General features: G+C 46.0%; 2 protein-coding genes and 1 pseudogene across 2 annotated transcripts in view; 1 reads left to right on the top strand and 2 right to left on the bottom strand.

Annotated features, from left to right (window-relative positions):
* Positions 1 to 19,528, bottom strand: part of SMS (spermine synthase) — a 45,708-nt gene extending 26,180 nt beyond the window's left edge. Inside the window, exon 1 of the mRNA XM_019667143.1 lies at positions 19,256 to 19,528. Within this exon, the coding sequence (XP_019522688.1) occupies positions 19,256 to 19,304 (49 nt within the window). The 5' untranslated portion in view covers positions 19,305 to 19,528. The remainder of the gene's footprint in view (positions 1 to 19,255) is intronic.
* Positions 2,504 to 3,059, top strand: LOC109395804 (histone H3.3). Its single transcript, XM_019667135.1, has one exon. The coding sequence runs from the start codon at positions 2,603 to 2,605 to the stop codon at positions 3,011 to 3,013; it is 411 nt and encodes a 136-aa protein (XP_019522680.1). The 5' UTR covers positions 2,504 to 2,602; the 3' UTR covers positions 3,014 to 3,059.
* A 364-nt stretch (positions 19,529 to 19,892) lies between the features above and the next one.
* Positions 19,893 to 21,948, bottom strand: LOC109395256 (cytohesin-1 pseudogene; annotated as a pseudogene).
* Positions 21,949 to 26,272: the final 4,324 nt, after the last annotated feature.

Here is a 26,272-nt window from a genome sequence, read left to right as displayed (position 1 = left end):
CTTGGGCCAGTGAAGCAACATCCTCCACAACTAGACTGAAGAACAAAACGACAGCAACTTGTCTGTTCCCCTTCCCCCAATTCCCCAGCACTATTCCCATCCCCCAATTCCCCAATTAAAAAAAAAAAAAGAATTCTTTGTAGATGTTATTTTAAGACCTAGAGATGAGATCTTGGATTATCCCAGGTGGGTCCTAAATCTAATGACAAGCGGCCTTATAAGAGACAGAAGAGGAGACTCAGGGAGCAAGAAGTGCAGGTGAGGTGACGTGAAGGCCAAAGGAGTGACTGAAGTAATATGGCCACAGGCCAAGAACATGCTGAGCCCCAGGAAAATGGAGGAGGCAGGAAAAGACCCTCCCACCGTCCCCTAGAGCCTTGAGCCAACACTTTGTTTTCAGAGCTCTGGCCTCCAGGCCTGGGAGAGAACAAGTTTCCATTGTAAGCCACCCATTTGTTTGTTACAGCAGCCCTAACACACTAATACCCCCACTGAAATTCATATTTGCAACCTTGCTTAAACAGGAAATAGAGTAGCAGCAAAACTGGCAGTGAAGGCATGACTTTGTAGTCTCCTGAATCTCCAAAAACAGAGCAATTATGAGACAACAAACCAAACTCACAGACACCAAGGCTTATAGAACAAACCAGATGACAAACCCCAAAACAGGAGCAGGTGGAGACAAGCAGGCCACAGCCCAGAGACCTGCGTGGCACCAGCAATTGTGTGAGGGGAAGTTGAGAAAGCAAAGGGACTTCAAACCCCCCATGAAAACACCAACAGGGAGGGGTTCACGCCCAAGAAAGGGGTCTCCTTCCTTGGAGAAGGCAGCACCCAGCAGGCCCCCAGTTGGGAGAGCAGGGGACCTGGGCAGGGCTGGAGAGTGCCGGGGTGGCCAAGCGCTATGGATGGCCAAGATGAACTGCGGCCACTCCCAGGAAAAAGCCCCCCGGAAGGGAGTCGGGGAGGGACTACGGGAGCAAAATCCACAGCACACAACCATGGGAACAGAAGCACCGACCAACATGAGCAGTGACCTCACGTCTCATTAAAGTCTCTCACTCCCAATAAAACTGTGCCTTTCTGAAACTCATTTGGCAGAAAACAATCTAGCTGGCTTCGCTATTCTGATATTTGGTTCAGGAAATTAAAAGAAGGCCTGAATTGTATCCCCAGAACTGTGGTATTGAGAGTGAACTCTGCCTCCCAAAAACATTCCGATTTCAAAGCTGATGAAAAGAGCTGACCTTGTTCAGTTTGCATTTGTCAAGGAAGCCTGGTGGTGTCAGGCCACCATGGAAGTGACTGATCGGCAGGGTGGTAAATAAAGTGTGCCCAGCACGCCCAAGACCCACACCACCCAGCAGTGCTTACCCTGAAGAGGAAAGCCACTATGTAATTATTCAATCCTCCTGAGCTAGAACAGATGTTTTCAGTTTTGGAAGTGTATAAAACAAGTCAACACTCCTGGTAAATGGCCTCAAGACTGGGTTCTGTTGGCACATTACAAAACAGAACACAACTCCCCCATGCTGGTAAAGGGAACACTCCAGAGCCAGACTGTGCAGTGAATGGGGACCCGGTCCAGGGGCTAAGCTGGGGCCGTCTGTCCCTTGGGCCCGAAAAAGGGGGTGTCTTTGATACATGTAAAGAAAGCCCTTGACTTCTGGCCAAGCTCAGCACGGCGACAGCCCCCTGGTTCTAACTGGCACAGTTAGCAGAAAGGCACCAAGTGGGCTAATGCAGGCCATCCGGCCAAGTTTCAAACTGAAGAAAACCGTACAAAAGAAAGCCAATTTGAAGTGTTACTTATTTCTTTCTTCTATACTGTGGGCTTACCCCCAGTTAAGCGAAGACATGCCAGGTCTGAAAGTTGTTCCTGGCTGCCACCACCGCTTGGTGCCCATGGGCACTGAGTGTGCCAGCTTTGCCACTGATACCGGAACCATGCATGGCATTTTGTCCACTGTCCACCTCACTTCAAATCTACCTGACTCCTGACCTGGGGGCTTCCCTGTCACCCACGCTGCTCCCAGCCCTTGGAGAAGACTCCAGAAAGGGGAGCCGGAGCTAAATCAACTGCCCAGCATCACTTTTCTAGAATCATGGTTTAAAGTGAAAACTGAAAGCCAAAGACACGAGCTCCACTTTGCAAAGTTTCTACATCTTCCCGAATGCTTTCCAATCCTAGCGGCACATTATATAATCACCAGAGTTTTAAAACTTCTGATGTCACATCCTAGACCAATTAAATGAAAATCTTACTGGGGGTGGGACCCAGGCATTAGTCTTTCTTCAAGCTCCCTGGGAAATTCCAAAGTGCAGCCACAGCTGAAAACCACTGATCAAACCACTGAATACAAAAAAGAAAAAGAAACCTCCACTATCTCCAAACTACACTCAAGTCACGGAAAGGTTATAGAAAATGTTCAATAAAACATCCGCAAAAAGTTCAAACTCCTTGCTAACTACAGCCACAGGTAACCCATGACATGCCCCAAAATTCCAATTTCAGGCCGTCGTTCTGTAACGCCAGCGCCGCCTCTAGCTCGCCGAGCTCCAGCCGTAGGAGAAGGGGGGTAGGTAAGGAGGTCTCGATACCATGGCTCGTACAAAGCAGACTGCCCGCAAATCTACCGGTGGTAAAGCACCCAGGAAGCAACTGGCTACAAAAGCCGCTCGCAAGAGTGCGCCCTCTACTGGAGGGGTGAAGAAACCTCATCGTTACAGGCCTGGTACCGTGGCACTCCGTGAAATTAGACGTTATCAGAAGTCCACTGAACTTCTGATTCGCAAACTTCCCTTCCAGCGTCTGGTGCGAGAAATTGCTCAGGACTTCAAAACAGATCTGCGCTTCCAGAGTGCAGCTATTGGTGCTTTGCAGGAGGCAAGTGAGGCCTATCTGGTTGGCCTTTTTGAAGATACCAACCTGTGTGCTATCCATGCCAAACGTGTAACAATTATGCCAAAAGACATCCAGCTAGCACGCCGCATACGTGGAGAACGTGCTTAAGAATCCACTATGATGGGAAACATTTCATTCTTTAAAAAAAAAAAAATTTCTCTTCTTCCTGTTATTGGTAGTTCTGAATGTTAGTTATTTTTTTTTCCATGGGGTCAAAAGGTACCTAAGTATATGATTGCAAGTGGGAAAATAGGGGACAGAAATCAGGTATTGGCAGTTTTTCCATTTTCATTTGTGTGTGAATTTTTAATATAAATGCGGGGGACAAAGCATTAATGCAAGTCAAAAGTTTCAGTGAACAAGTTTCAGCAGTTCAACTTTATAATGATTATAAATAAACCTGTTAAATTTTTCTGGACAATGCCAGCATTTGGATTTTTTAAAAACAAGTAAATTTCTTATTGATGGCAACTAAAAAAAGAAAAAAAAATTCCAATTTCAACCTGCACGCCCATCTAGTAAGGAACTGTAACATAACTAAGCAAAATGTGCTTTGCCCTATCAGGGTTCCTAAACTGATGTGACAATATGGTTTACAATGACCGTCCTGTCCCTCACAGGACTTTGGTAATCCCAGCCACACCCACTAAATGTGAGTAGGCCCCTGCCCCTTGTGGGGAAAAAAAAAGACCCCGCACCCCAATTGCGCAGGGACAGACAGAATCCCTGAGAACTTCTAGATGCTCTACATATGAGTGAAGGTGAGCCTGGGGTCAGAACATACTCAAATTTGGGAACAATGTCAAAAATGCCTGCAAATCAGAAAATTCAAAAGTAGATTCAAATGCTCAAAGGAATATAGCCACACCCCTTTCAAGTAGACATAGGAATTCAAACTAGGATAATAAAACGTTGTTTGGCAGAAGTTCTTAGAAAACCTCCTCCTCCAAGCAAGAATGATGTGTGACTAGCAAACTACTCAGAGCCATTCAAACTACTCAAGAGCCACAGCGACCTGTCTGTTCCATGGCAAAATGTGTCCTTGGTCCACTGGACTACTCGATTCCCCCATTTCCAGACCACTATCCAATTCATGTGTTTATGCAACAATAACTTAAAAAGACATCAACTGGGGATGGGGGTGGGGGGCGGTGAAGGCCCAAGTTTCAACTCCCGGCCTCATTTTCTCCCAGGGATCCATTTATAAGCCTCTCTCAGAAAACTTCATTCTTCTGCCCTTGACCATTGGCTCTAGATGGATGAATCTCGTTCTGTACATCCAGGTGGAACCTGCCTCCCACCCAGCTGCTCGCTTCACTGTCCCAATCACTAGTCTGAACTCCAAACCCGGCTCGACTTCCCTCCCTCCCATCAACACTTAGTACCTGGCACTGAGATCTCCCATAACAGTTCCTCTGAAGTTTTCCCCGCAAATCCCCCACCGCAGCCTCTCTACCACCCAAACTCAGGCGCCAGGACACCCCTCCCTTACACACCACTTTGCAGGGTTTCTGGAACCCTGCACCAGTGTTCCTTCCCTCCATTCCTCGCAGTTTGGTGCTCCCATTTCATTACTGATCCATCATCAGGTGGGCAGCCCTGTATGCGGAAGTTAAGTAAATGAGCTGTAACCACCACCCTTACTAGCCCGACAAGTTGAGTGATTCATGTTGAATAAAAACCTAAGACACCAGGCACCCTGGCAAAAAGTTGGGGAAACACGCTTCAGTTATATTCCCACTTCTTCAGCTTGAAGAGATTAAAATACTGTAATCCCCTTAAACAGAGTGGATTCCATTAGAGGCTGCCCTCAGGAAATAAGCAATTCTCACTCACACATTCAGAAAAAGCAATTCTCACACATGCAAAAAAGCTCTTGACTCTTTTCCACCTATGACCTTGACTTGTGCCTTGAAGTCTTTTTCAACTTCAGAAACTTCAACTAAGGCAACTCAGGATGTAGGGTATCGCGGCCCTTCTTGAAGCTACCTAACCCCGAGTCCACCATGAGGGCCCCTTCCGCAGGGCCATGAGACTACAGTGGTCTTCCAAGCGATGAGCTAGGGCTGCGCTAGTCTCCTCTGCGAAATTAGGGGGTGACAACAGGCAATTTGCAGCTGTTCATGTCTGCTTTCTCTATCACATTCAGTCAACCCCCCTTATGAAATTAGGAGGTGCATTTCTATTCTCATCAAGAATATCTTTCATTAGCAGGCTGGAAATTCCATCAAACACCCCTCCCCCATTTGTTTGCCTCCTAGATGTCTCTCTCACAACAGCTCAGGAAGCTATTTAAGCTCCAGGGGTGGTTAATTATCCAGTCATTGCAGGAGGCCCCCAGGCCCAGTCTCTGCACCTGCCCACCTCCTACTCCCCAGACCCTGAAGTTTCCAAAGCCCAGCATCCTCCCTCCCCCACCCACACTTCCTCTGTAAATCCAGCTCAGGGGGCCCCCCTGTGGGCAGGGTCCACCCCCACTCCCTCTCACCTCCTTTCAGAGAGGTGCATTCTGCAGGAGGTTGGCCCCAAACCTGGCTGACAGCAGACCCTGCGCAGCTCACTGCCAGGGGAGGCACGAACGCAGGCAGCCCTTCCCCAGACCCAAGACGCTGATGCCACAGCACCCAACAGCCAGGTTGGGGTGGTACAGTTTCCCTTCCCATATAACAGGCTTTCTGGTTTTCTTCATTAGCCCCTACAAGCCAAAAAGGGAAAACGGGAAGCCGGACTCCAATATACTTTGAAGTCATTCAATAGCTGCTTTAAAAATCCACTCAGATGGTCTCATCTTGACAGTGGTGGCGGTTACACGACCATATGCACTGGTCAAAACTGAGAGAACTGTACACTGAAATGACTCGAGGTGAATTCTATACCACGTTTCTTAAAAAGTCTGTTCCCGAGTTGCCACCACCACTGGCTTCACCCCTCTGAGAATAACCGAAGAGCATAGCATCCCTCATGGGCTCCCTCTCCCCAACACACTTGCCCACAACTGCCTAAGGTTTCAACATCATCCTTTGAACTCAGGATAGTCTAGGTGTAATTAAAAACATGAATGCAGGCGGGCAGCAAGACCAGATTACTGAATCAAGTGATATGCAGAAAGGGTCTTCATCTCTCACAATCAAAAGAGCTTAACCCTTACATTTAAAATACTGATTCTTCTCATTTTGAAATGTTAACCAAGGGTCTGTGTGCATCAGGAGACGACTCAGGCATGCACAAACCTAATGAATTTCCAGGGATTAAAGTGAAGATCAAGCAGGTGCTTCCTCAGGCCCCTGTTATTCAACAGCTTGGGCTTGGGCTTGTATTCCCACGTCCAGTTCTTTATGTAACAGCAACATGTTTAATCTCATGACACAAAACCTAAGTCAAGAGGAATGTTCAGAACAGCATGATTCATAACAATAAAAAGTGGAAACCCTCATTGCCCATAAATGGAAAAACAAAATGTGGCATATCCATACCATGAACTATTATTCATCCATAGAAGGGACAGAGTACTGGCATGTGCTATAGTATGGATGACCCTTGAAGACATGATGCTAAGTCAAAAAAGCCAGTCTCAAAGGATCACATATTGTATGAGTCCATTTATAGGACCTGGACAGAAATGGCAAATCCCTAGACAGAGAGCAAATTAGTGGGTGCCAGGGCCTGGGAGGAACGGAGGGATGGCTAAGGGCTACAGATTTCTGTCTGGGGTGAAGAAAATATTCTCAAATTGTGGTGATGGTTGCACAACTCTGAATATACACCCAGCCCTTGGTATCTCAGGGGGATTGGTTCCAGGACTCCTAGGAATGCTTAAGTCTCGCATATAAAACAGTGTAGTATTTGCATATAACCTACGCACATGCACATCCTCCCATATCCGTTATATTATCTCCAGGTTACTAATAATACCTAGTACAACATAAATGCTATGTAAATAGTTGTTATACTATCTTGTTTAGGGAATAATGCCAAGAAAAAAAGTCTGTACATGTTCAGTCAGCAACATTAACTTTTTTTTCAAATATTTTCTATGCAGTTGGTTGAGTTTGTAGATGAGGAAGGCCAACTGTACTGAAAATCAGTATTCTTTAAATAAGGGAACTGTATGACACGTGAGTCATATCTCAAATAAAGCTGTCCCAAAACAACCAAACACAAGCTGCACTTTTAGATTCTCAGTTACTGTGAGGTAATCAAAGCAACAGAAAGTTCCAGCAGTTGGTTTATCCTTCAATCAACCAGGCCCTATGCACCACGTGGAAGGGGCGTTAAGGAGTGGTCTTCTCTACCCATTCCCACCAGTCACCACCCCTCGCAGGGGAACCAGTGTCTGGGTGTAATTATGTGTGGTGATGGATGTTAACTAGATTTACTGTGGTGAGCATTTCACCATATATACAAATATTGAATCATGTTATACACCTGAAACTAACAATGTTATGTCAATTGTATCTCCAAAAAGATAAAATAACATTACAGCAGCGAGACTGGGCTTCAAAATACAGAAAGGGACAATGACAATTTGAAGGTCTTATTTTCAGAGCAAAGTTTCTCAGGTTCATAGAGAAGAGTAACCAACCCAGGAAAAAATTAACTGCAGAACGGAAGAAAAAGACCTGTTGGAGCTGGATTGACAGCCATACAACACAACACAGACATAACACCCAAGCTCTTTTCAGACAAAGATGCATGAAGGAAAACCATATGGGCCTCATTACAGTACCAGCCACAATCATTCCTTACAACTCACAGTCCAGCTAATTATTTCACTGGCCTGCCTTCGCGTTCCCACTGCAGGGGAGCAGTTAAAGGGGCACTTCCCACCACCCCCAACACCTACTGGAAAGGGGCCAGGAGGCTCGGTCTCCTTTCAAATACCACCGCCAGGAACCAATCGCCTTATGAACTTAAATGAGGGTTTATACAAATATGATTTATGAGACACAATCCTAATCCCTCTTTAGTGTGGAACCCAAACGCTAATGCGTATTGTACCCCCTGCCTGCCTACGTCCATTTCCCCCACAAGCCTCCGCTGGCATAGAGAGAGTGGCACCTCTGTGGAGTTGTCAAGTGGCTCAAACGCACCGGTGACATCCTGAGAGCCCACATGGGAGGCTAACCAAGTTATAAAATAAGGCACAGAACGGGGATTACGCAAAAGCCTGGCTTTCATTTAGGGGTACAGTAACAGTTTGTGGTCATGAGATGCTGACCATGGGGCCACCTGACCTCTCCTAGAAGGAATCATCTGAGCAACATAAGGCATCCTACGACCCCCATGGGCTCAAGGAATGTGTTTTCAGGGAAGAGAAAGGAGTAAGCTCAGGCCAGAGCTGTGGACGAGAGCAGGGAAGACCACCAAGGCAGAGGCCATGGAGAAGGGGTCAGGACCACCAAGAGCCCTGTATGGGGACTGTGGGAATCCCCAAAGGAAGGAGACGTTCAAGGACTGAGGCGAAAGCAGTCCCAGCAGCATCACAAAAGGGACAAGCCAGGTGGCAAGAGGGGACTGACTTCCAGAGTTTGCGGTCAGGGGACAGGCGAAGACTTAAGGCGCCTGAACCAGGAAACATGCCCAGCCCTTCCACCTTTCATTCAAAACTGCTGTCCACAGTCCACCATGAGGAGTGCAAAGGGTCCCAGCTGCCACCTGTCATCCCCCTCTTCCCCTCAGCGGACAGAGCAGCGGGATGAGAACAGGTTTCAGGCAGGCCTGCGGAAAGACAGCAATGGTTTCCTTCAGCTCCACCCCGAAGGAGAATGAGAATTCTTTTCCAAAGTAGAAACTGTGGGATTGCCACTTTTATTATTCAGGAACACTTAGCCAATATCAGGAATACCCGGCTCTCTTCCCACTAACTTGAAGTAGGCAGGATCCCTTACAGGTCAGACCTATTACCATCTGCGTTTCTATAAACAATTCTAGGGTTTCTGCCCAAGCTTCTATGTCAGGCTGAGAATCACAAATAAAACAGCATTTCCATGGACAAAGCAATTTAAGACTTTGTGATGTCAAAAACCACCTTTATGTCACAGCGGTCCCGGAGGCGGCCGCGGCACCTTCTCTTCCTCTGGCTTTGGCCAGGGCAGACTCAGCGAAGGCCATCAGGTTTGCCCCCTTTGGAATGGCCCTCCGTGGAGATTGCTCAGCGCCCAGGAGGCACTCACTGGAAAACCAAGAGTGACTGCAGAATAGCACAGAGATGAAAGACGAAGGACCCAAGTCAAAGCTTCCCAGACACAGGGAGGGGCGAGTGCAGTGATGGATTCCAGATGAGAAAAAGGTCCTGGGAATCTGTACTGGTCAATTTTTCCACATGGCTCTGAAGCAAGCCACTGCACTTAGACAGTCTAAAGGCAGGAGTGGGCCAACCTGTAAAGGGCCATTCAGGGAAGATTTCAGGCTTTCTAGGCCAAATCAGGTCTATGTCTCAAAAGAGAAAGAGAGAGACAGACGGACGGACGGACGGACGGACGGACGGACGGACAGACAGACAGACAGACAGACAGACAGACACACACACACACCACCCTTTAAAAATGCAAAACTCATACTTAGCTGGAGGGCCATACTAAAAGAGGTCACAGTGCAGGATTTGGTGACCCTTGGTCTAAGGTGCTTTCAGCTCTAAATTCCTAACTAACAGACACAGGGACAGCCAACTATAATTCTACAACCCGAATTTCCAGAAGTAATGTTCTTAGAATTTGAGACTAGAATAATAATATTTCCTACACTCAAGTTAGCAACTTATTAAATGTCGGGGGGGAAAACAGCTAATAACCTATATAACTAGTACCCCTGCTTTTTAGGAATACATGGAAGTGACAAGAGCAGCTAACAGAAACCTAGAGAATGCAACTAGTCTCAAATCACTAATCTACGCTCCCAATTCAAGAACCTAGAAAAAGTAAACCCAAAGCAAGCAGAGGAAAGAAATAATGATAACAGCAGAAATCAATGAAATTGAAACTGTAGAGAAAAATCAATGAAGCAAAAAGCTATTCCTCTGAAAAAAAAAATCAAATTGACAAACTCTAACAAGATTGCCCAAAGAAAAAAAAAGAGAAGACACTGATTGCCAATATTACGAATAAAACAAAAAGGTATCATTACAGACCCTACAGACACCAAAAGGGAATCCTGCAAACAACTCTACACAAATAAATGTTACAACTTAAAAAGGAAATGGGCCAATTCCTCAAAAAGCACAAACTATCACAACTCACCAATATGAAATAAGATAATCCAAATAGCCCTATAAGGACATTGAATCTGTAATTTTAAAACTAAAAGGAAAAATCTCGACACTCAGATGATTTCACTGGAGAACTCCACCAAATATTTAAAGAATGAACATCAATTCTACATAATCCCTTCCAGAAAACAGAAAAGACTTCCTCCCAATTTGTTTTATGGAGCCATTATACTAACACAAAGCCAAAACAGTCCAAAAAGAAACCTACACACCAGACCACTATCCTTCACGAATATAAACATAACAATCTTTAACATATCCTTGGCAAATCCTTAACAAAAATTCAGCAATGTAAAAAATTATATGCCATGACCCAGCGGGATTTATTCCAGGTATGCAAGGCTCGTTCGGTATTTTTTTTTAAATCAATGTAATTCACCCTATTAATAAGCTAAAGAAAAAATAATCCCGATATTGATGCAAGCAAAATATGACAAAAACTCAACACCCATTCAAAATAAAAATGCAGAGAAAAACAGGAATAGAGGGGAACTTCCACAACTTGCTAAAGAGCATGTACAGAAACCTACAGCTAGCATCGTACTTAATGGTAATAGATTGAAAGCTAATGAGGCAAGAATGTCCACTCTCACTGTCCACTCATAGTAATATGGAAGTGTAGCCAGCCCAATAGGGCAGAGAAGTCAAGAACATGCCCAAGGTCACACAGCTAGTTAGTGGTAGAGCCAGGATTCAAACTCAAGCAGCCGGGCTCCAAAAGTGAGTGTTTTTAATCAAGACATTGTGTTCCCTTCCTTAGTTATATATGTGACAAGAAGAAGCCATTTGTCCCACACACCAAAACATCAACAGTGGTTGGTTATCTACTGGTGATAAGATTACAGACTGGGGTTCCCCCTTTATATTTCCCCACACCCTATACATAATCTAAAATGAGCAAGTAGCTTTTAAAGCAAAAAAAAATTTAATTAAAAGACAAATGCACACACCATTACTTCAACAGCCTCTGCAGTTTCTTCAAGTAAACTGCCAGATCCTTTATTCAAAGAAAAAAAGGTACACACAGGAACTGCATTAAGAACTTAACATTCACAAAATGCCATTTGAAAAAAGTCGTAACATATTCTGCACATCATACCAAAGGGCATCAGAAAAGGGAATCTTTTCTCTCTCTCTCTCTCTCTCTCTCCAACCTAGACAAAGCCCACCCAGGAACATCAAACAGTCGGACAAGCCAGCCCACAACCCTCTTCCCTCAAAACCCCAAACCAACTGGGCCACTCAGCTGCAGCATTATGCAGTTTAAAGATTCAGTGCTAAACCATTTCTAAACATATGCCATTACTGTTTCCCAACGCGTGACCCAAGGTACCGGTCCTGAAAAATACTCCCAAGGTTTCCATGTGGAGCCAAGTTTGAGATACGTTCTATATTCACCTCCAGATATTCAGAATGCCCCCTTATCATATCACAGTCTTGCTTGACCACTATGATCTACAGTCTTTCAGAAGCAACCATTTTTGGTGCAATATAAGTGTTCTAGAAATTGGTCAGGATTCTCACTGGGGAAATTTCCATTCTAGGTAAAATGGAATCGTGCGACACAAATTGATGGAAGCATTATTTTAAAAATCAGTGTCTTTTAAAAAGTCTGCTTTACTAACTCAAAGAGCTTTTATGTAAAGTAGACCAGCCTTCAAATCACAAATCAACCTATTATTTTCTGCCTCTTGCTTTTGCCAGCAGAATTTTCCTTATCTTTCAATCCGTTAAATTCACACCTCTTTATAAGTGAGCATCTTTATCCACTGGCACAATTTCAAAGTCCTCAGCTATAAGTATTGCAATTAGTGTTAAGTATTCTATGTATCATCCAACCCTCTTCCAAACATTTTATTGGACAGCCCACTCACCAACACAGTGTGTGGGATTTGGGTGTCATTAGCGCCTTCATGCAGAGGGAGAAATGAAGGTGCCTGTGAAACTACCCAGAGGGTCAAGTCAGCTCAGGAATCTAGAACATGCTACCTGCTGCCGGCTCTTACCAGCTCCTTCTGAGTCTGTGGCTTAGCACATAAATGTATTTGCTCACAAGTGTGCACTAGCTCAGTGGCTCTTTCCGGAACACAGATGATAGTATCAGTTTAATGAAATCCAGGCCCACCACAACGTAGGGCCCCAGAGTTGTTTTTCCTGGGGTCTGGAAAAGTGCCTAGTTGTAAGGATTTAAAAGAGCATTTGTGCAATGGTTTACATACTTGGTTTCCAGATTCAATTGAGGAGGTTTCCCAACTTCTCGAAAGAACTGAGCCTGTAATTAAACTACCATGAAATGGTGGCTGGAGCCGCAGCGCACACCAGCAGGCTTGGGTTACAACTGCAGTGAAATGGTGGATTCAAATGCCTGGAATATCCTGACTCCAAAAACTAAGCTCAATAAAAGCTTTATTGAACACGTTCTAAAACAGACACCCAACCACAATCCAGTAACTTTCTAACTAATCCTCACTTACCAAAGGTTAGTATAACCATGGTGGTCTCGATTCAAATCATAAAGCCTTGTCCAGGTAGCAAGCCCAACCCCAAAAGCTCTACCTTTTATGAGAAACCACAGCACTTCACAGTCTGTCTCCCAAGAAGGTAGCAAAGGCCTGCAAGTGCCGATTCAAACATGGCCCATTTCATTATATCAAACATGGCCAATTTCATTACACAATTAAGGAGATGCGGAGACTCCAAATTGGTCACTCCTCCACTGCAAAACCAAACCGGCCTGCCCCCTCAAAAAAACACAACACATGTTGTCTCCGGTTGGTTATTCAATTGGAAAACACTCTCCTTCAGAAACATCCCGTGCAGGGCTTCGGATTTCTTGGAAAAGTACCTCTCTCTTGTTAGTGGGGGTGGGGATCACTCCTAATGCCTAGATTACTGCGTCAATTTCTTAAACAGCTGTTATCAATTCCAAAGCATGTAACATAGGGAACTACCAAATAAGCACTTGCACAAACTAATTCTGCCCTAAAAGACCTCTCTGTAGATTTAAAGAAGTGGGTAAAACTCTGGAACTGTACTCTCAAAAGGATCATGGTTTATACAAAATTTTAATGGCAAGCTCACAAAATGAATTCCCAGCAACGTGCAATTCTTCAGCTTGGAGTCAAAAAGAACATGACCAATGCAATTAAGAATCTACTGCAGCGTTAGGGGAACGAGAGTTAAGAAAAAATCCCAACGTAGCGAAACAGCATGCTGAATGAAGGCAGACTCCATTGAGGACCTCCTCCAAGCAGTCCTTAAGACATTTTCAAACACAATTAAGGTACCAGAGAATACCTAAAGATCAAAGCATGCCTTCCCAAAGTGGTTCAATTCTGGGACCAAGAACCTCCTGGCTCCTTGGAAGCACAAGAGTGTGAGACTCAAGTGTGTGCTGAGTGAGGAGAACGGGATAGAAATGCACCTTGTAAATGCTGATAAGGAGTCGCAATGAGGACCCACAGGAGGATTTCAAAATGGGCAAAGGGGAACTGACCTGTTGAGTTCCTAATGATCCAGCCCTTCCCAAATATGGAGACAAAGCGACTGTGGCCAAGAAATGTAGCCAGGGAAAAGGTGAGCAAGGAATTTGAGAGCTATCGGGACTGAAAGACTTGCTGATGGGGGTTGGGGGGGGAGTGCCCCCAAGGCTTCTGATACAAGGGCTTCCCATTTTTGAATGAGGATCCTATTATAGTGGTTCTAATCTTAATCAGCAACACAATTACTGGGAGAAAACTGGTTAAAAAATGCAAATTCCGGGAACTCTTTCCCCTCCCAGACTGTGATTCAGTCTATCTAAAGTGGGGCCCACTCCCAGCCATCAGCCTCCCACCCCAGGCTTCATTGTTAAAGTGGGAGTGTGAACTGTTTATCACAATAGTGGATGAGGGATAATAATCGTGCTGAAAGGTTAGGGAAAAGCCTTTTTTACTCTTGAACAACAAAAACACTAGATGCAATTAAAACTGGGTTGTTTAGGTTTTAAGCTTCTAGTTTACAGCTATTTAAAACACACGAAGATAATAAATGTCTAATCACTATTTTGTAAACCTAAAACTAATATAATATTGTATGTCAACAGTAATTGAAAAGTAAAGTTCTTTAAAAAAGAGGGAAAGGGAAGAGGGAGGGAAAGAATACGGTAACTGTGATTATGGATACATTAATAGCTTGACTGTGGTCATTATTTCACAATCTACACAATATATCAAAATATCAAGTTGCACACCTTAAATATAAACAATTCCTATTTGTCAATTATACCTCAATAAAGCTGGAAATTAAAAAGAAAAAATAAATAAAACACATGAAGCCAATATGTTTCCACCAGAAAGCAGCTCAACAAATGCATGGCACAGTGGGAGCCCGGTGGATGGGCCCGTCCAAAGTTCAGGAACTCAGGGAGGGTCACCCGAAGCCACAGGCTCAGTTGAAATGAAGTGCAGGCCTTACCATCTGCTCCTAGCAGACCCCAGTGCAAACCTTGGAAGCCATCCTCCCTCCGCGCCTATCGATTTCTGCACAATGGAGACTTCCAAAAAGGACCAGGGAAATTTTGCTGATAGTTTGTCATCACATTCAGTTCAACAGCCTAGCTGGGAACTTACAACGGGGTTTCCTTACTCCAGCACTATGGACATGTTGGGCTCCCAATGCTGTGGGGGCTGTCCTGTGCGCTCTAGGATGTTTAGCAACACCCCTGGTCTACTGGATGCTAGGAGCGTCCCCAGGTGTGACAACCAAAAATGCCTCCAGGTATTACCAAATGTCCCGGGATGGGGGGCGGGGAATGAGTGGAGAGGGAGGCACTTTCAGAATCACTGCCCTCAACTAGAGGCTTCGCAGTTGTTGAATTAACAAAGGCCTCGGAATCAAATAGATGTGGCTTTGAATCCCAGCTACCCACCCCCCTTATAAGGTGAAAAACTGCAATGGGCCTATTTATTCATCTTTAAAGCAGGGATAACAGAACCTACCATCCAAATTAGGTAAACTAACGTGTAATGTACTTAGGGTAATGCCTAGCCCAGGAGGCATTTAATAAACATCAGCTTTGACATTTTCCAAGAGTTGTTTTTGAAGAACCAGGAACATCTGCTTACAGCTCTGGCCTTGAGTGGAAACCTACTCCTCCTAAAAAACAATATACAGAAATGTCAGTCCCAGTTTTCTCTCCAGCTCCTAGGGGATCTGAGCCTGGGGTCCATGGGCTCCTAAGGGGCCAGTGGATATAATTCCGTGGGTTTAGGAACTTGGATAGAAAAAATATATATCCTTATGTTTACTGAAATATAGCATTTTCTTCAAGTATGCTAGTGAAACCACATTATCAACTATACCTGGCCTGGCACCAATAAAACCACAGCTTTTTCTTATCACATCACAGTTGAAATACCGATTTTCTTGGGTCTACTTCAACATTATGAATTATTAGGCCTACTGCTAGATCATGTTATTTGCTATTAAAGAAGCACATATTATTATGCCACATATTTGGAGTTAATTTGATAATTGCATATTAAATAACTGAATTCTTTTATGCATTTAAAATTCTTATTCTGAGAAGAGCTCCGCAGGCTTGCTTCCCGATGAGGGTCAAGGCACAAAAGAATTTAAGGAACTCCTACCCTAAACCTTTCCACTAAGCCCCAAATTCCCAAGCAGCCTTCTGTTCTTAATTTATTATACACAATTTTTGTTGTGAAACTAATTCGTGAATTTGAGTGACACACTTTGTTTCCCTACTATATAAAAAAGTATAGATCAGTGGTCCAAAAGACAGACAGAACTAGCTTTCCACCTTTACCACCACATCATTCGGATCCATTTAACCAGCACTTATCAAACATCTAGGATGTCCTGGAACTGTGTCCAGGATACAGACCCTGGAGATCTGCCTTCAAAGATGCTCCCAAGGGCCGGCTGAGTGGCTCAGTTGGTTAAGAGCTCGCTCAAGAGTTTGAGCTCTGAGCAACAGCGGTTCGAGTCAGCCCGAGCTGAGCAGCCGTGAGCTGCCAACAGGTGGCAGGATGGCTCAGCTAAAAAAAAAAAAAAAGATGCTCCCAGCCCAGAAGACATGGACACCAAAAGGAAGACGGCTAGACCTTTCCAGGACTAACTGGCCGGCTAGAGACTATACTCTAACAGACAGGCAGAGGCCATACATACCTCACCCATCTCTGTATACCCAGCATGCTCTCTGGCTAGCTCATTTGACTAGAAACAAACCATGTGACCTCCACCAGCCCAGAGATGCTTAAACTCTACAAACACAGGATATGTTTATTCTTGTCAGCCTCAGGTTGAGAAATCACGAAATGTTTTCTGGGCTCAAGTGTCCTCAAAGTCCAACAGTTCACTTACCAAGATGACCAGAGATTTTCTTTCTTTTTTTTTTAGCAAAAGTTAAAATTTCCTGGGTTACCTCATCAGCCAGCACACTAAACAGGCACCACCGGACCAAACTTTTAGTTGCCCTTCGCAGCCCAGTGGCTGCTGAGTACTAGCGGGATTGCATGGGCAACTAAGTTCTATGGAATCACAATATAGTAACATAGCTGTTTCGAATTTAATTCCATTAAAATCACATCATAGAACTGCTTTCGGAAGAATTACTGACAAATGGGAAGAACATGAATCCAGGCTCCACAGGCATTTGACTCACCCTTGAGTCACATCCAATACTCATGCCAAGAGTAATGCTTTTTGACTCATTATTACCAATTAAAATAAATGTTTTTGGAGACCTCACAGGTGGCAGATTTCTTACAAAGTGCCCCTTACTGAAAACTCAAAGAACTTAGAAGAGCCTAGTCTAGCCAGACGCCCTTGTTTTACAAGTGTGGATGGCTACTGACAAGTGAGGGTGACATGCCTCTCCCCAAATCAAATGATGGGGGGAATACAGTAAGAATCAGACTTCTCTTACTCCCAAAACACTTTTGTAAGGACTCAAGATCTAACACAGATGCATACATACACATCTCCCTCCTTAGTATTATTTCATAGATGCATACATATACATCCTCCTCCTTAGTACTCTTTCTTTCTAGAATGTTCTTTACCTTGCCATCAAAACTTTTAAGATTAACAGGCTGGGAATTCAGAATAACTGGGCATTCGCAATCTTTTTTACTTTCTCTTCGCACTACTAAATTTAGATGCCACTTCCACACCTTGCTAACTCTGAACCTGCCAGATTCTCCTGCTCCCTTCCAAACTGCACGTCCATGGTTCTGTCTCCATTGCTGGCCAGTGTCATTTCAAAGTGTTCAAGTTATCTTGCTGTTTTTCTTCGTAGTTACGCCAAAAGTTTTCCCCCCACTTTTATACTGGAAGACAGAAGTAGCCCATTGCGTGCCATCATTTCAGCAGGCGTAATACCTGAATTAAGCTGAAAGCTGTTTAAGGCTTCAGGCAAGGGCACTCAGACTGAGGAAAAGTGCCAGAATCTTCATTCCTCATCCAAAGATTACCCTCCTTAGCCCCTAAAAAGTCACGCTAAGTACAGGTGAGTGTTCACAGGTGCTTACCATGAGGGTCACTTCCTAGACTCACCTCTTAGCAGTTAGGTGACTTTGAACCACTATTCCTTCAAGCCTCACCTTCCTCACCTCTATAATTGAGTATGCTAGACCCTTCACTAACCACTACCAGCTTTAACTGGAAGTGTAATTCTATAAAACCGTAGCGATCTCACACCCCACTAACTGCAAGCCCCACTCACCATTTTATCTCCAGATTCTTCCCAGCGGTCTCCTTTCCCTCCATCCTCACCTAAGAAATGTGGGAACTAAAAAGTGCTTTGTTTTCTCCAAGTCACTTCCCGACCACCCAAATACACTGGTATTACTTAACAACCTTGTAGTGTTTTACAGCAACTGCCTTAATTAAAAGCCTTATGAAGTGTGCACCGTTCTCGCCCCCCACCCCCACGCCTTTTTTTTTTTACCACAAAGAATATGAGACTCAGGGCTGAGACATACGGCCAAAGTCACATGCAGAGCCAATCAAGGCAGGGCGCAACCCTGCTTTGCTCCAATCCTCAGTCTTTTTATTAAGTCTTGTGCCTCCGGAGATCCTTTAAGTTTGGGGAAGAAAATGCAAAGTAAGTACTCAGAAGTTAAAAAAAACGGGAAGAGAAACTGAGAAAAGTCAATGTTTTAAGTAACAAAAAAGGCTGATCCATCTATTTCAAGGAAAATGCAGGATGTGGATGAGATGCTCCAAGTGGGACATACAGTACGCGCAGATTCAAGTCTGCGGCACTCGTACGTTTAAAAGCCACCAGAAAAGAAGACCCGCAGTTCTACCCCTCCCCCCACTTATAAGCACCCAGAGAAAAAGCATGCAAAATACCCCTCCCCCCATAATTCCCGCACACAGTTCCAACTTCCCCAGCCCACTGTTCAGGTCGCCTCAGTTTTCAGAGCCTCCCCGATTCCGAGAGGTCTGGTTCCCGCGCCCAGACTTCATCCCCCACCCCCATAATAATAATCGTTTCCTTTTCCCGTCCCCCGTCCCTTTCCGGGCGATTCGTCTCCTACGCAGTCGCCTAAGAATTCTGCAGGCACCGCGCGGTCCTTTTTCAGCCCGCGCTCCCGCGAGGGGAGCCCCCATCCCCGAAGGGGGTTTACCCGCCTCGGAAAACGGGAAAAGGTCACGCGGGCGGCCCCGCGCGAACCACGCCTCGCTCTGCCGCCGCCCCAGCACTCCCGTCCTATGGGGCGGGGCGGGGGGGGAGAGGTTGCCGCGGACGCGGGGGGGGGTTCCTCCCGCGCCGGGCAGCGCGAAGGGGACCCCAGCGGGGGCAGCCGAGCCCGCGTGGGGTGCGAGTGGACGACCTGGGACCCGAGGGGGGGGGCTTAGCCGGGAGGGATACCCGGCGCGGCCCCTCCAGGCCCCGCGGTGCGGCCGGGAATGAGCGCGGCGCGAACTGGAGCGCGGCCTCCGCCCGGCCGCCAGTGCACGCGGTCCCGCAGCGCGCATTGTTCGGTCCGCGGCGTGCGCCCCGCCCGGCGCCGCCGGCCCCAGCCCTCCGGGCGGCGGGGGCTGCCGGGCAGGTGGTGGCCGCGCGCCCTCACCTTTGGCGCTGAGCATGAAGTCGAGCGTGCTGTGCCGTGCTGCTGCCATAGTGAGGCGAGGCCCTGGGCCATGCCTGGGGGAGGCGGCCACGGGAGACTGAGGGGCCGTGCGGCGGGTCAGGCTGCGGCCAGTGGGGACTGCGCCGCGCCGGGGAGGCCGAGGATAGGAGGTGGGAGGGACCGCCGGTAGCCACCCGGGGCGCAGGGGCGGGGTCGGGCCCGCCTCCGGGAGGGAGGAAGCGCGGATGCCCGCAGCTCCGAACTTAGAGCGCAGGGGGGTGAGGCCTCGCTAATGCAATGGTGGAAACGTGGGCGCCGTGCTCCCTGGCGTGCGTCACCAATGGCCGCGCCCTGCGCCAGATCGGCGGAGCTCCCGCCATCCGTTAGGTCACCTTAGGTTTAAACAGCGCAGCACGACTTCCGGGGGGGCCCACCTCCTGTACTTCCCCCCCCCAGACCAACCCCCAAGCCAAGGCCCCTCTTATTTTCTGGCCAAGTCCAGAAAATAAAATGCTAGGATCCACCCTATAGTCTAAAAGTACTGTACTGCCGCATTTTTCTTAACTCTACAAATGCTACAGTTAAACCTATTAGAATTATTATTACCATTATTATTACCAAGGGTTGCCTCTGCATTTCAGGATCGAATGGGAAGCTCCTGGGCATTTAGATTACCTACATTTTCAAACAAAATGGGAATGGGGAGAAGCAAGTGAGGGTTAACGTTAATGTTGATTTGGGAAATGACAGATTCTAGAGCTGCTCCTCCATTACTCGTGCCTCTGTTCGTGGCAGTGAACCTTTCCGCTGTGCGCTTGTCTTTGACTTTAGGGTTATGGCTGGTGTTCAAGGTGTGACAAAAGAGAACATTCAATGTCTGTACATTCAAGCCCTCCTTTATTACAATATCACTGGGCAAATGCCTCCATCATCCCATCAGTCTTTTGTGCCTCTCTCGGCATTTAGAAGCTCCACAGGAATTGCTGTACTGGTTTGACAAAGTTTAGATCAGTGAACTCAACGTACCTCCGCAAAAGCAGAAGAACCTAGAGATTGAAGTCGTGTTCCCTGCAGGCAGCCTCTAGTACTGTTTTGCTGAGTCCTTCACCTTTCTACAAGAACTGGGCAATGTCTTCACAAGTGTTCTTCAGTAAACCATCTTGTTAAGAACTGGATCCACTTTTTAGTACCTGCATTAATTTTTTCCTACTCTCAGCCACTTGTTTGCTGTTCTGCATGTTTTCCTTTCTTCTGAGGTTCTCAGTTTCCTTAGGTACTCGGCTATCGCAGCCTTCAATCTCTGTATTTCAGACTGCAGCTCCTGCTTTTTGCCTGGGACATTCTCCAGTTCTTGCCATTCCTGTGGAGTTAGGTCACTGGGACTGTAAGTTGTACTCAGCCACACTGCAGGGGCAGTGGGGCTCCACAGGTCTCAAGTGTGCCTCTTCCCACTCAGCAGCAGGGTGGGCCTCTGGTGCATGTAACCTCTGCAGTATCACAGTGTCAGGGGCTCAGAAGAGCCCTGCACTTGGTTTAATGTTCTGCTCTCACTCTTGAAATGCTTAATAATTTTTTAACTAGGAGCGCAGTGTCTTTGTTTTGCATTGGGCCTGTAAATTATGTAACCAGTCCTGCTCAGCAGCTTGTGTCCTGCTGCACAGGACAGCAGCTAGTGCATCACCTTGCTTCTGCAAGGTGCAAAATAGATGGAGATGAAAATCCTTGAGGTACTTTGCCGTAAACTAATCAGATATCCATAACAAAAGTGGAATTTAACAAAAAATGCTTCATGATGTTAGCAGAATATCAGAGATAAATGGACCTCGAATGGAACTGGGTCATTGGGGTAGTTTTAGGAGTTAGTGTAAGGATGTTCTCAATGCATATATCACCTACCCATGACACAATCCTAGCAAGGTTGTTAAAGGTAGGACTTATACAGGAACCAAGGCCTTGAGGCTTCTTTAAACATCTCCAACTGGGCTATGAGTATACCTATTTGGGCTCTGGAACATGTTCTCATTGCCTGGGTTTTATAATCTAGGCCCCTGGCTTCAAAGCCTGTTACAGGACAAATAATCACTTTGTGGGATTTACTTGTGTTACAGTTTCTGGGAATTGCCAGAATCATGCAACAAAAAAGCAGGAGACTTACCCAACTACAGCCTGCATTCCAGAAGCAACTTCCTAATCAACAAAATCTTGGCAATGACAAAAATGTAGATATCATGGATATCCTCTGCTCTTGGCCAAAAAGGAGGCTTGAGACAGAGAAAAGTAGCCCCTGGCGTCTGGGAGCTGGCCGGGCACTTTCCTGTTGAGCATAAGCAATTTCCCAGAACGCCAACATCTGACAAGGCCACTCTGTGACCAGGATGGGACAAGACCACTCAGTAATCATGTCTGAACACGGACAAAGCATGAACCTTGTCCAAACCACAAACGTCACTAAACATCCCTCAATCCTAGCTAATGAGTGACTGCTGCTTCTTTACCCATCACAGCCTCTGCCTAGTCTTCCCTGCTTCCAGATGAGATTTATTAAGACGCCCAATCATGGGATTACCCCTGCTTCCTGACAGCGCCCGGTTCAGAGCTATGCCCGGCTTCCTTAACCGCTCCGCAAAAGCACCTGAGACAGGCCCAATCCTGTGTGTGGTCCTTTCTGACAGCCTCTTGCTGCGATGCCCCATGGTGCCCCAAGGTGTGCATTCTCCCTCACTGCAAGGAGAAAATCTGCTTGTTCCACTCCAGGTGTATCCTTGGGGGTGAGTGGCTGGAAGGCAGTAAGAATGGTGACAATAAGATGAAGTCAACGCTTGGAGTGAAAAACCATATGTGACCCTCTTAGCAAAACTAAATCTAGTGTCAGGTATTACTCTTTTCCAAAACTCACACTCACATGGACCCACCTGCATATTCGCAGGCAGTCCAACTTAAACATTTCCAACAGAGTTTTTATATATAAACTCTGAGGAAGAATCACAATGTTCTGCACAGTTAGCAACAGTAACTATCAACTGGGAAGAAGGAAGTTGAAATGAATAAGAGCCCTCCATTAAAAAGGAGAAGGTGGTGGGCGAAGGGTGGGGGGAACGGGGGAAGCCGGAGTACTAACCGGACATGTCCTCAGGCTGTAAGAACCTGGAGACCAGCCATGATGCTGCTGTCCTAAACCTTCCTGATGGGGAGCTGGCTGCCCTTAGCAGCTGCACCTGCCATCAAAGCCAGTACCTTTTGTTTTACTGTTGGGTTGGATTTTTTTCTGTTTCACCAGTCCCTTTGGGACCACTGGAGACATTCTCCCTCCCTGTCCCCTGTGTTCAGGTGATGAGATGAAAGCACTCTCTCTCTCTTTAAAAACCTGGCCTTAGCTATTAGGGTTAGAATGGCTGATAGAAATCTGGATGACTCCCTCACCATTTTTTCAGATGAATGTGGGCCTCACCCAGCTAGTTAAACACGATTAAATTTCTTATTAAGAAGAGTGTGTAACCGAGAGTGGCCTGGAATCTCTGACACGGGGTTTCTCAACTTAGCTGCACACTGGAATCACCAGGAGAGCTTTAAAACCTGCACCTGCCTGAGCCCCAGCCCACCTGCAGCCCAGGCATTGGGCTTGTTAAAAAAATAAATTAAAACCCAGGAGATTCTAATGTAAGGCCAAAGATGCAGGTGGCCAAGTCTAGAAGCAGTGTGAACCACAATAGATACAACTCCACACACGTAAGGATGGCTCTCATCTAGGTAAATAAATGACTCTTACGCATCAGAGAATAACAAGTGTTGGTGAGGATATGGAGAAATTGGAACCCTCGTGCACTGCTGGTGGGAATGTAAAAATGGGCAGCCGCTGTGGGGAAAGGTCTGGAGGTTCCTCCAAATGTTAAACAGAGTTACCATATGACCCAGCGATTCCACTCTTGGGTATGTACCCAAGAGAATGGAAAACAGGTATTAAAAAAAAAAAAACTTCTCCAAAAATGTTTATAGCAGCACATATTGCCATAGGTGGAAACAGCCAAATGTCCATCAATAGAGGAATGGATCAGCAACATATTATTCAGCCATAAAAAGGAATAACGTACTAGAACACGCTACAACACAGCTGAACCTTGAAAGCATGCTAAGTGAAAGAAGCCAGCCGCAAAAGGAGAAATACTGTATAATTCTATTCAAAATGTCCAGAAAAGGTAAATCCATAGAGATAAGAAATTGGGTCAGTGGTTGCCAGGGACTGGAGAGGAGAGAAGGGAGGTGACTGCTTGATAGGAATGGGGTTTCCTTTTGGGGTGATGAAAATGTCTTGGAATTAGATACAGGTGGTGGTTGCCAAACACTGTAAATGTACCAAATGCCAGTGAATTTTTCACTGTCAAATGGTTAATTCTATGTTATGTGAATTTTACCTCAATTTTTTAAAAAAAAATAGAGCTTGTAGCCAAACCAAGTTTTTTTAAAACTGTATAGACATTTTTATTACGTGAACTTCATCACCTCAAGCAAATTTCAAGTAAATGCCTAATGGGAGGGAGTTGAAATGAGGTGTTTGCAAAAAAACAAACAAACAAAAAAAAAACCAGCAAAATTGAAGGTTGCTGGGAAACCGGCCTCATGGCTGCGGCTTTTCCAGAGGAAAGCATTCTTCAGCCTCAGTGCTAACTTATTTAATCCTTACAATGGCCCTGCAGGTAGGTGCAATTATCCCCATTTTACAAATGAGTTAACTAAGGCACAAGGAGTTTACGTAGCTAGAAAGTGGTAGGGTCAGGACTCGAACCCAGGCAGGTGGCTCCAGAGTCAGTGGGCTCTTCACTCCTTCATGGTGCTGCCGCTGATTGCCCTGCCTGGTGTCTCAAAGTGTCCGCACTTTTGGGCCGGCCGAGTGGCGCGATGGTTAAGAACTGGCTTGGGACACCAGAGGGCCCCGGTTCGGATCCCACATATGAGGGCCAGTGAGCGGCCGTCCAGAAGCCGGCGACTGATCTGCCTCGCCCGGGAAGAGTGCAATGATGGTGCCAACTTGGGCCAGTGAAGCAACGTCCTCCGCATCTAGACGGAAGAACAAAACAACAGCAACTTCTCTGTTCCCCTTCCCCCAATTCCCCAGCACTGTTCCCATCCCCCCAATTCCCCAATAAAAAATCTTTAAAAAAAATTGTCCCCACTTTTCTTACAGCTCCCCAAAGACGAGGTGTGTGAGTCTGCCTGCTTACCCCCCACCCCCATCAGGGAGTGTGTCACTAGAGAGGGTGTCCTGCTTCTGTCCTCTCTGGAGCTATTGCCTATCTCCACCAAACAATTTCTGGGATCCATTTCTACCCCACCTCTTACTAGCTGTGTGACAGTGGACTGGTTCATCAACCTCTCTGTGCCTCCTTCCCACCTCTGTAAAATGAAGCTAATAACAGTACCCATCTCATAGAGCTGTTGTGAGGATTAAGTGAATACATATATGATAAACACAGAGGGCAGCATCTGACACATGACATGTACTTGATAAAATGGGAGGTAGCTATGATGATGAGAATGTTGATATTATTATTAAGGCATACCCTACTCTAGGCACCAAGCTTCTTCAGAACCCTTGACTTTTCCACCCTCAGGCTCCCAGTGCTGGGCGCCATTGTGCTTGGCACACAGTAGGCCCTCAGTATTTGTGTCTTTTGAAATGAATTGAGGAATAGGACATCATGCTCAGCACCCCAGAGGACCCTAAGCAGAGACTAACTTCTCTGGAGTCAGATGTTGGGGAAGGAAGATGAGGGTGACAGCCTACCCATGTGACCTCCCCACTCTGTTCCCCACCATTCAATGCATCTTCCTGACCACCAGGGTGCCGGGCAGTCCACAGCCCATTCAGAAGCTCTTTAACAGTTCATTGGTAGAATTTTCTGGATGATTATTTATAAAAAGTAAATGACAAAAAAGGTTTTCCTCAAGACAATTTCAAGCCAGCTCCCCTAGTGCCAGCCATTTCTGTCCCCACTGACCCTGTTAGAACTATTAGGTTGGTGCACAGGGAATTGCAGTTTTCACCATTACGAATAATGGCAAAAGCTGCAATTACTTTGGCACCAACCTGATAGCATGTAGTACACAAAAGGATGAGAAGTCAGTTCCTGCTATAATATTACCCTGCAGCCACTTTCCTCACCCCTGCAGACTCAGTGCCCTGAGACATGACTGCACCCCCCACACACAGTTCCTCCAGTTTGAGAAACCCTGACTTAGAGGGAAGATTGGCAGCCTGAGGCTCTGTCACTCAACCCTGAGAAGACACACCAGGCCAGCGTTTCTTAAGAGAACCTCCACTCTTCACAAAGCCCTGATATCGCCGCGTGAGATGCTGTCCAGCCTACCCCACTTCCTCCTTAACTCTCATTTCCAACAAAGAATGGTGCATTACAGGGAAGGGAGACTTAATTGTTACAATGCATGACCTAAGTGCCCCAAATAATGACACAATCAAAATTGTTACCAAAGGAAATAATAAAGCGTGTTTGGGTCCAAAAAATACTGCCCTGGCTTCTTGTCTGAATGTAGCATTTACTATAGCTATACTCAAAGACGTGACTAAATTCTCAATTGTTAGTGCCAGTTATACTTTTTTTTCCTGTAAGATTGATTCTTTTCTTTCGTAGTCTCTAGAGTGGCAGTTTACAGAACGGTTAGGATCAGGGCCTTCTGTGGGCCAGCTGGGATCCTAATCTTGATTCTTCCATTTGCTTGCAGATAACCTTTGGCAAATGATCCCTCTAATCTTTTGAAGCTTCCTCGTCTGTGCAGGAGGTATCATAACAGCACCTCTTTCACAAAATTGTTCTGAGGCTTAAACAAATTAGTAGAAGTATAGCACAGTGCCTGGCATGTAGAAAGTTCCATGGAAAGATTAATTATTGTTGTTAATGAGTTAAGACTGCTGCTTAACTGGTAGTTTCCTTTGCCCTGGTCCGAATGGTGGGTACCTGGGAGCTTATAGGGTGACTCCCATTTCAGTTACCACTTCCCTACAGT

The sequence above is a fragment of the Hipposideros armiger genome, unplaced genomic scaffold (assembly GCF_001890085.2).
Source record: "Hipposideros armiger isolate ML-2016 unplaced genomic scaffold, ASM189008v1 scaffold_13, whole genome shotgun sequence".
NCBI lineage: Eukaryota > Metazoa > Chordata > Mammalia > Chiroptera > Hipposideridae > Hipposideros > Hipposideros armiger.
The sequence above is the reverse complement of the archived record's forward strand: the minus strand, read 5'-3'. Positions and strand labels throughout refer to the sequence as shown.

Bases quoted from the DNA above. Each gene is read 5' to 3' on its own strand.
- LOC109395804 (XM_019667135.1), top strand. From the start codon at position 2,603: ATGGCTCGTACAAAGCAGACTGCCCGCAAATCTACCGGTGGTAAAGCA.